The sequence below is a fragment of the Lactuca serriola genome, chromosome 9, assembly GCF_051521515.1.
Source record: "Lactuca serriola cultivar US96UC23 chromosome 9, Lser_US96UC23_V15, whole genome shotgun sequence".
NCBI lineage: Eukaryota > Viridiplantae > Streptophyta > Magnoliopsida > Asterales > Asteraceae > Lactuca > Lactuca serriola.
The window spans coordinates 62,482,989-62,493,660 of record NC_136416.1 but is presented as its reverse complement, the minus strand read 5'-3'; the positions used below and the strand labels follow the sequence as shown (position 1 = coordinate 62,493,660).

The 10,672-nt window shown below is 33.3% G+C and overlaps 2 protein-coding genes across 2 annotated transcripts; one reads left to right on the top strand and one right to left on the bottom strand.

The window, feature by feature from the left end:
* Positions 1-1,639: 1,639 nt before the first annotated feature.
* LOC145075127 (inositol diphosphatase DSP3-like) lies at positions 1,640-3,311 on the top strand. Its single transcript, XM_079021425.1, has 5 exons — positions 1,640-1,997; positions 2,090-2,183; positions 2,318-2,375; positions 2,727-2,770; positions 2,866-3,311. The coding sequence occupies exons 1-5, from the start codon at positions 1,777-1,779 to the stop codon at positions 3,121-3,123; spliced, it is 675 nt and encodes a 224-aa protein (XP_078877551.1). The 5' UTR covers positions 1,640-1,776; the 3' UTR covers positions 3,124-3,311.
* A 5,917-nt stretch (positions 3,312-9,228) lies between these two features.
* Positions 9,229-10,430, bottom strand: LOC145075760 (uncharacterized). Its single transcript, XM_079021884.1, has 4 exons — positions 10,284-10,430; positions 9,976-10,183; positions 9,724-9,792; positions 9,229-9,386 (listed from the first exon to the last, which is right to left on the bottom strand). The coding sequence occupies exons 1-4, from the start codon at positions 10,428-10,430 to the stop codon at positions 9,229-9,231; spliced, it is 582 nt and encodes a 193-aa protein (XP_078878010.1).
* Positions 10,431-10,672: the final 242 nt, after the last annotated feature.

Here is a 10,672-nt window from a genome sequence, read left to right as displayed (position 1 = left end):
CTAAAAATCCACATAGACTTTTTTTTTTTTTTTGAATTTATATTTATTCCAACTCTATTATTGATAAAAATTTTGAAAAAAAATTGACAATACTTAAAAAAATGTTTGACAATACAATCATGATATTTTTTGACAAATTTATAAATAAAAGTTTATTATAATAATGGTCGTTGAAGTATAAATATGAAAAAAAAAATTATATATTCTTATATTTTTATGCAAAATATTATAAAACATTATTTAATAGAAAAAATATTTATGGCACGTTTTTAATTGATATAATTGAAAAAATCGAAGTTTATTTCCTTTCATTTATATATCAAATTCTTTGATTTCTAATTAGAATATTTAGGCATAACTTTGCGATCAAAATTGTTGGTTTTTATCAAATATATACGTCAATTTATAGCATTTTTATTTTTACTTTTTATACAATAATACATAAAAGTTAATTTAGATTTGTTAATTATTTATAACAAAGTCATAAATATATTTAAAAAATCACTTTATTTATATTTTAGTTTATTTTAGTAGCCTGCAGATATTAAAAAAACAAATAGTCTTCTTTTTTCAGACTGCAGACATTTGGTCCACCTCTTCTGCTGCAGAGATCTACAGATGTGGTCTGCAAACTGCAGACATTTTGTCTCAAAAAAAACAAACAACACCTATGTATCCACCAGTTTATAAGAATAATTATCCACTATCAGTTCCTAGTTTTGTGGAAACATTTTAGCTAGAATAATTATCCACTATCAGTTCCTAGTTTTGTGGAAACATTTTAGCTCCCTTTCATTATCTTAGTTTGTAAGTTGCTTTTGAATGGATTATCATAAAATTGTTCCATCTCTTCCCTTCCTCTTTGAAAAATTATGTGGAGAATGACCCCCTCGAACAAAGTCTTATCATGATTAAATATATACAAAATAAAATTAGTTATTACATTTATACAAGCTATTTCACCCAAAAATTCAAATAAAAAATGATATAAAATTTCACATCAAATGGTAATCGTATAAATCCATAAATGCCGGTTAAAATGATATTTTTCGACCAAATATATTCATTATTTGTACAATGTATAAAAATGAATAACTAAATACATGCAAAAATCAAAATTTTATTACACCCTCAAGTCATTATACATTTTTATATTTTTCACATAAAAATCTATCAAACGATTTTTGTATGATTTAGCTCATCATTATTTAAATACTTGAAAACTAGCTGTTGTTAAACATAAATAAATAAATAATAAAATCGTACACTTTTATGCATGTAAACATGATTTTTTTTACTATAACGTGTTCTAAAAAAAATATTTATTTTTATTGTTCTAGAATGACATGACAAATCTTTTTTGTCAAACAAGTCAGATATTTCCAAGTTTGGAATGTGTTGAGATCAAGTCAAAACTTATGGGCGTGGCCACCAGAGTCCTCCTTAAATTCAACATACAACATCACATGCACGACATACAACATCAATTACAACGTACAACAAATACAGCATAAAGTACAATCCTTTAAAGCACAATACGTCCACGCCACCCTATGTGGGCGAGATAGAATCCTAACGAACCGTTCTCTTGAATCACAAACTCATAAGATGATTTCCAAAAATTCGTAATTTAAAAAGGAAACAAAACCTAAACTTATATTTTTGGGGGGGTAAGAGAGACGGGGTCGATGCACGTTTCCTTCAATCTTTACACCCCCAATCGCAATCATGCGTTGATTCATATTATCTTTTTTTCCCCTTGATTCAACGAAATTAATGATGGGTTTGAATTTGATGAACATGGAGTGTGGTGGCGCGAATGAAACGACGGAGAACGACGGTTGTGGCGGCGACGGTGATGATGCTGGTGCTTGTGCAGGGGAACCTTTCGTTCCACCTATTAATTTTGCTAATGTTGAAGATCGAGTATACAGATCTGGATTCCCTCAACCTTCGAATTTCCCCTTTCTCGAGACCCTACAGCTTCGATCCATCATGTAAGGTTTTTCCGCTTTTTGATTCAATTACCATGTTTATCGTTTCAATTTTGGTTCAATTAATGATCAATCTGTTCTTTTTATGGGTGTAGATATTTGTGCCCCGAACCCTATCCTACAGAAAATTTAGAATTCCTAAAAGCTCATAATATTCGACTCTTTCAATTTGGAATTGATGGCACCAGGGTAATTTCTCTAATCTCTCCTTCTCAATTTTCAATTTCATTCTTCATTGATTCTGATGCAAATTTGTGATTTCGATCAAAGATCGTTATACAATCTCTTCTAATATTTGTTTTTTGTATGATTTAAACACGCAGGAGCCTTCCGTAGACGTTCTTACTAACATTATCACAGAGGCTCTCAAAGTCTTAATCGGTATCCAATCATGAACCCAAACAATCTACTACAGTCGTTAATTTCTAGATAAAATTACACAAATGGTCCTTGTGGTTTGTAGAAAATACAACTCCATATCGTTTTGAGGAATCTTTAACATTACTGGTCCTTTTCAGGTTTAAAACGTACGCAATGGGTCCTTTTTGCTGACCACAAGGACCAATCATATGTGTTTTAAACCTAAAAAGGACCGATCATTTTAAAAATTCTTCAAAAGGACTTGCATTGGTATTTTCTACCAACCAAAAGGACCATTTGTGTAATTTTTCTAAATTCTCTACAGAAAAAAAATACCAATCTTGTAAATTACTTGCATGTTTTCTTTTGCAGATGTGAGAATCCATCCTGTTCTAATACATTGCAAACGAGGAAAGGTATGCAATAAATAGCAATATCTTTTGATTTTCATTTATTCATGTATAAATTAATTTAAAAATCCCAAATAATAATGATTGTATTATGATGACAGCATCGGACAGGGTGTCTTGTGGGGTCCCTACGAAAGGTGCAAAACTGGTGCTTATCATCGGTAATGGATGAGTACAAGGTTTATGCAGGCATAAAATCAAGAGACACAGATTTGAAATTCTTGGAGACATATGACGTGTCATATTTAAGACAATGTCTTCAGAGTGTTATATACCAGTACCATGGATATGGTTCCAAGAAACGAAGGTTGTTGTCTGGAGAAGATGTGCGACATAAATCGAGGATAACTTCTATATAGGTTGATCATCTTTTTTGGAATGGTTTTTATTTTTATTTTTATTTTGGTTTTGGGGGGTGAAGATGATGTGTTGTTTAATGATAGTTTCGTTTGAATATTATGATACCATACAACCATTGATTTATGTTAAAACATGAGTGAATTCATCATGAAGGGAATCAATTGCATTGTTCTAGTTTTTGGGGAAAGGGAAAAATGAGCGTGTGATTTTGGAAGAAGAATATGGGAAAATGCAACTGTGAATGAGAAAATTTGACTGTAAATATTTATATGAAATAACAGTTTCGTTGCATTATTGTAAATTACTAAATTATACGACTCATATTCATAACATGTAGAACATGAAATACGATAGCATTATGGAAACTTCTCTTGTACAAGTTCATTCCTTTATTTTATTTAAGGGGATGGATTTTTCATAAAAGATATCAATGTATACAGGCCGGTCCAAAGAGATTTGAGGCCCTTACACTAAAAATAACTTGTAAAGGATAACATCTTTTTTGTTTATGTTTTTTAAATGCAGCTCTTTGTTATAATTTGTCCATAGATTGCTTTTGTAATAGTATTGTTGTTCTGGGTTTTTTTCCCATTTTCTCACTACTAGATAAAATACTTTCTAGTTTCTAGGCAACATGTTATTATTTTAATCTTATAGAACAATGCCATTTATATAAACAAGAAAAGTAAAGAAAATGAAAAGACCTAGATGTGAAAATTGTGATGTCAAATTGTTTTTTGACAACAAGGATAAAAAATTCTAAATCATTTGCTCCAACAACAACGATTTCAAAACTTGTGATGTTGAAGCTTTAAATTATCTACATAAAGTAAAAAAGAAAACACATAAATTAACTTTTTATTAGACAACTAACATTAAAGAGAAAACAATGACGAAATTTACACGAATAAAAAAAAAAACAAAAAAAACGAGTCATAAATCAAATTAGCACAAATCAGAAAAATCATAAATCAATATTAGTGTGGCTAGTTAAAATCAGATTAACACAAATATAGGATCGATTTTTTAAGGATGCGTGAAATAGACTATCAGAATCGATATATTAAGAAAGATTGAAATCAGAAGGTTGCATGAAAAAATTAGAATCGATGTGTTTCTTACTATTAAAAAAATCAGAATCTATTCATAGAGTTCTTCGATTAATGATGGTGAGAGATCTATTGCAATGATTATTCAAGAAGAATTGCATGTTCCTTAGTCTTCTTGATTTTGTTTTGGCTCTATTTTCTTTCTTTTCTCTTCCCAACCGCTATACATGATATATCAAGGTTTTTTTTCTAAACTAACATAATAAGGTATATAAAATTGGGCCCTATAAATTTGGAGGCCCTGGGCGGTTTAGCCGTGATATCCTTGTGTTACTACAAATATTCTTCGAATAGCTCGAGAAACAACAACAACGTGGCACGGATCTGAATGTATATTTGGACTTTTTGACAGTACTAACCCTTACAATAAAAAACCTAGAATTGGTAAATGTTAATGTTACTGTTGCTTAATGAACAATGAGTTTTATCCCTAAACTATAAATTTATGTGTTAAAAGGGGAATAGATGCACTTTTATCCAAGTTCACCGGTTATAAGGGATATGATATAGCCAATGTGGAAGCGGTTTAGACCGCGTATTTTCCAATGTGTCTTCAAACTTTAAAGCTTAATAAATAAGATTCACTTTGAAACCCTAAATAAAAAATGTTCCCCATTTAGGAGCAACACAAACATTGGAAATTCTAAATCGATAACTCCAAAATGGCGTCTTCCTCTTCGAATAGCTCGAGAAACAACAACGTGGTTGCGATAATCAACTCTTCATCGGACGTGATATCCTGGTGTTACTACAAATATTCTTCATGTATTTTGACATTTTTAGCAATTTATTTGTGAATTGGTGGAATCTTTTCACTTGCACACTTTTTGGTTGAATTCGTAGGATTGTTGTTTTGACTTGTTTTTAAAATAGTAATTTATGTTTTGTTTGATTTGAACACTTAATTCTTTTTACTTTGTTAATGCTTGGTCTCTTGAATTAGGTTTATCATATTAAAGTTTTTTGTTCATGATGGACAAATTTCAATATAACACATAAGAACCAATTGAATGCTAGCATGTCTTGTCTTCTATAAAGGCTTAACACATAAGGCGTTTCATGAACTAACTCATTTTATGAGCGTTATTATAAATGATACATTGTTTCAGTGAGAGTCTTTAGGTACTATGTGTTTTATATACAAACTTTGTGTAGCAAAATTCTGCAAAATAAAGTTGATGGTATTTATATCATTGTCCTAAATTCAAGAACATGAAAATTGAAATATATTTATGTTTCATAAAGAACTGGCCTTGATAAAGACTATGGTTGGACCAAATAAAAATTGACATGTATAAGGTTATGGCCTTGATAAAGATTATGGTTGGACCAATTAAAAATTGACATGTATAAGGTTAGATTGAACACCATTTTTAATCCACTTTTGATCTATGTCATCAAGTGTATATGTATGGTGATCATTGTAATTTATTCATCATTTAAATATCTGATTAAAATTGTGTTGGTTTGATATCGATGCATAAGATGGACATTAATATTGTTCTAAAGAAAATAAAATGAACATGAATAACAGAGCACCAAAAGAATATGTAATACATTTTAATAGTATAATATAAAAGCAGGAGTTATTAGTAATTACTAACTATTAATACAATATATTAGAAACTAGCATTCTATTAAGTGAGCATTGTATACTTATGTGACATCTTTATTTTCACAGCCAAAGAAGACTGATTTGTTTATGCTTATTTAAAAATAAGTGTATCCTTTTTCGAAAAATAGTATTGCGAAATTTGTTCCCAGAAATATGATAAAGATGTTATCAAAGCATCTCCGAATAAATGAATTTTTATTTAAAACATTAGGATGTCATCGTCAATACAGAAACATAAGTTTAACGAAATATTACAAGTCTTACAGTAATTAAATCGGTGGCTTAAAACTCTTTGAATCTCTCGTCAGAATGTATCTTTAATATCGCTACATGTGATACAACAAACCGAGTGGGTCAAGTTGGAAAACCTAGTGAGTACATAGGGTTTTCAACCCATAATAATATAGTTAATTTGTTTCTCACATATTTCATGTCAAACAATTAACCCGATTATCCATCCTCATTTTCTTTATTTATTCGTCCCTAAAGATTTATCCTAATTCTCATCTCCTACATCGTATTTACCTAACATCGCATTTCTTTATATGTTTGTTCCTAAGGATCATCGTCTACATCACATAGACATTACTGATTCATGGATTACTCCCCCAATATGTATCCAGTAAGGGTTAGAGTATCATCGCATGAATACGTAGTTACTACATCGCCTGAACTCATAACTCATCACCTACAAGTTATGAGTCTGTCGGTGTTTCCACATGACTTGTTTAGATTAGTCACTGGTCGCCATCTATACTGTAACATCCCAAAATTCAAGACTAAAAATTTCATTTTTAATTAAGTTATTATAAAACCAATAGTATAAAAACATTCATAGTGTCATTCCATATCAAAACCAATATGTCAATAATCAAAACATGTCATAATGAAACAATATCAGAGTATAATCCCAAAGAACTCATGTGCGGAAAACATAGTGTGATGCGTTACAATCATGCCGACTCCTTTCCTTTTGAAGAAGAAGTACCTGAAACCAAAACTGAAAACCGTAAGCATGAAGCTTGGTGAGTTCCCCCATCATACCACATACCATACAATACACATACTGCCTAGCATATCGGAGTGTTGGCCTACCCCTTCGGTCTCTTTCAACTGATAACCGCCTAAGTATATATGGGTGTTGGCCTACCCCTTCGGTCTCTTTCAACCGGTAACTACCTAGCATATCTGGGTGTTGGCCTACCTCTTCGATCTCTTTTCAACCGGTAATCGGGGACTATTTCACCCCTACCACCACCACATAATACCCTAGCATATACACATAAATCACATACTGCCTAGCATATATGGGTGTTGGCCTACCCCTTCGGTCTCTTTCAACCGGTACCCGGAGACTATTTCACCCCTACCACTACCACATAAATACATAGCATATCATATCATATTAGCACATAAACATAACAGATAGTGGCATACCAAACAATTATCACACAGACAATCATCTACCTATAAACAAGTACTAGTGGCTCGGTATTGGTGTCTTCGAACCACTTCTACCGGAAAGGTAACTCACCTCACACTGTTGAAGTCCCACTGACAAAAACTCTAGCTGTTGGATGACAGATTCCCGAACTGTCAACGTCAAAATAACACCCAATTAATAATTGGGTTCCAACACATAACATAAGTCCATGCTTAGGGTAAAATACTACTTTACCCCCAACTTAGCTCTATTCAAGCCCAAGGCCCAATCCAACGGCCCACAAGTCAAACAATGAACCAAAGCCCAACATATGCCAATTTTTCAAATTGGGCCCAAACCTTTACATGGTCTTAAGCTAAGGCTCAACCATTTATTCTATTCCCAACACTTGGCATTCCAATGGTCCAATGTCTCATAATCATCAAGGCCCAGTTATGGCCCATCTATGGCCTAATTTTCCAAATTGAGCCCAAACCCCTCACATGGGCCTTACCCTAAAGCTCATCCAAATATTCTAGTTCATATACTTATTATTGGATGGCCCATCAATAGCCCAATCACCAAAGCCCAATAGAAAGGCCCAACTCAAGGCCCAAGCAAAATTGGGGTTTTCACAGAAAATGACGATTAGGGTTAAGTGTTCTTACTTAACCCATTAAGGACTTAATCCATTAATTCCATCACTCTACTAGGTCAAACATACAATGTGGTCAGGATTAATTCATAATTCTAATCCAATGGTCCAAACATTCGGGTCTCGACAATTCCAAATTAACATATCCAAAAATTAGGGTTTTCTAAACCCTAATTAGGGTTTCCAACCTAATCGCGATCCAATTAGTCCATTTGTTTAAACTTTTAGGTTAATTAATTGTTAATTAAGTTGGGCACCACCCACTACCACCTCGGGTAGTGGTGGTTAATAATGGCTCACGGTGGTGGTTATGAATTTCCTTGATTACTCCGGCCACTAAATACAATTATACAACAATATCCAAATGAACACACACACACACACACACTCAGCCACCCTTGTGGCGGCAGGCGGTGGTTGGAGGTGACAGCCACCACCTCACGGTGGTGGTGGTGGCCTTTCTCGTGAAGTCCGGCCTAGCAAACAAATGCCCACAAACTGAAACACGCACACACCAACAGCAGAAACACACACAAACACCTACTTTTTGCCCGGGACAGGAACACCACCACCCACCTAATGGCGTACGACAATGGCAATGGCACGAAATGGCGGGCAGCAGCGGTGCTGACGCCGGTAGAACTTCACCAAGACAATGGCGGCGCCAACGACTGCAGGGTTATCGATCGACGAAATGGAGAAAGGGCATGGCGACCTCGAACAACAACAACAACAACAGAGGAACGGAACCCGCTGGTGGTCCTTGTCGTCACCGACAAAGGAAACAACGATAGCGCTGGAGGGCGGCATGAACGTCGGCAGCTGCTGCAGTGGCGGAGCCAGGGTCAAACTTAAGGGGTATCCCAAAAAAAATTGTGTAATATACAATAAGGAAAAAAAAATAAAAACCGCAATTTCATTAGATATAAAGTTCAATTTCCATAACAAAATTACATTTTAAAGTTCACCTCTTCGATCTTTCATTTTACGAAAGCGAGTAATTACATTTTCAGTCTTAACATTCTCTAGTGCTTGTTTTTATACACTACAAATCAAAGCACTATTCATAAAATTGTCACCTATTCTATTATGCAAATCGGTCTTCAAGAACTTCATTGTAGAAAAACACCGTTCAACGGTTGCGGTTGCGTCGGGCAAAACCAAAGCTAGTTTTAATAATCTATAAACCAAAGGAAAATAGAGATGCTTTCCGGTTTGCAATTCCCTTCAAGTTGAAAAATCTCTCATCATGGAGCAAAGAGTGATAATAGATATCAAGTTGTCCATTAAGTTGAGCCCTTTCTAAATCATCAAATCGTTTTTGTATATTTCGCTTAGCTTTAACAACTTTGTTTTATCAAAACTAGAAAATGATTCACAAGGACTCAATGCCGCCATGTTCTCCATCAACTCCGTGCCAACTTCACTAAATCTATCCCCAAATTCTTGAATTTGCATATCTAAAATTATGTTAAAAAATCACAACTTCAAAATAATGTTGATTAGTCTTATTGGTCCTACGCTTGCGTGGGGTAACATAATATCCCGACATGTCCACAATTCCAATACTATGTTTTTCACAAAAAGCACATACCTTCTTCCAAATTTGTGGAAACCCATCATTTTTTCTAAAAACTAGCAATGCTTTCTTTGCCCCTCTTACTAACGAAGTCGCTTCCAAAATATTTTGATCTTTTTTTTTAAGATGATTTGACAAGGTATCCGTGAGACATAGAATTTCCAATATCAAGTGTAAAAGAAACACGAAATCAAGTGTCTTGAAATATGACAAAATACCCTTTGCTTGATTACGGTTAGATAAAGTAGACCCCTCCTCTTTGACGTATTTAAGTACCGCAACAACTTCTGCAAACAAATTCACGAAACTTACAATTGTTCTAAAATATGAACCCCATCTAGTATCTCTAGCTCGAACAAGAGAAATCTCTTGATTCAACCCTTTTCATGTTTCTGTTTCACCAATACCAATTTCAGCTACCACTCTTTCTTTTTACATCTCTCGTATCATATCTTTTCTCTTACAAGAACCACAAATGACAGTAACCACCAAAGCTAGTTGTTCAAAGAATTCATCAACATCATCATGTTTCTTTGCAACCGCCACAACCACTAATTGAAGTTGGTGTGCAAAAGAATGTATATAATGTGCAGAACTGTTTTCATTTAAAATCAAAGATTTCAAACCGTTGAATGCACCACTCATATTACTTGCTCCATCATAATCTTGTCCCCTCACCTATATATTTAAAAAAAATTAATAAAAAAACTATAAGAAATAAAAATAAAACTAATATCGTATTAAAATTTAAAGGAACAAATATTTTATGATTTCTCACCTGTGTTATACTCAAGTTATTGTTGGAAAATACGGTATCAATGGCGGCTTTAAGAGTCAAAGAAGATGTATCCAACACGTGAATAATTCCAATAAATCTTTCCTTTACAATCCCTAGTCTATCAACATATCTCAAAACTATACCCATTTGTTCTTTTTTGGAAACATCACTAGACTCATCAACTAAAATAGCAAACACATCTTTACCAATTTCATCACAAATAGACTTGATTATCTCTTTTGGAAATCAATCGACAATATCTTTTTGAATCGTGGGAGAAGTCAACTTTTCATTTTTTTGGAGCATTTTCTAAAGTAACTTTAAAAAAATCTTCTCATTATCTTCTCTAATCAAAGAAATACTTCAATGAAAAGTCCTTTATTATTAGA

Bases quoted from the DNA above. Each gene is read 5' to 3' on its own strand.
- LOC145075127 (XM_079021425.1), top strand. From the start codon at position 1,777: ATGATGGGTTTGAATTTGATGAACATGGAGTGTGGTGGCGCGAATGAA. The intron at 1,998-2,089 runs GTAAGGTTTTTC...TTATGGGTGTAG, and splicing joins CTACAGCTTCGATCCATCAT to ATATTTGTGCCCCGAACCCT. The intron at 2,376-2,726 runs GTATCCAATCAT...TTTCTTTTGCAG, and splicing joins GGCTCTCAAAGTCTTAATCG to ATGTGAGAATCCATCCTGTT.
- LOC145075760 (XM_079021884.1), bottom strand. From the start codon at position 10,430: ATGGGTATAGTTTTGAGATATGTTGATAGACTAGGGATTGTAAAGGAA. The intron at 10,184-10,283 runs GTGAGAAATCAT...TTAAATATATAG, and splicing joins ATAACTTGAGTATAACACAG to GTGAGGGGACAAGATTATGA. The intron at 9,793-9,975 runs GTTCTTGTAAGA...ATTTGTTTGCAG, and splicing joins GGTGGTTACTGTCATTTGTG to AAGTTGTTGCGGTACTTAAA.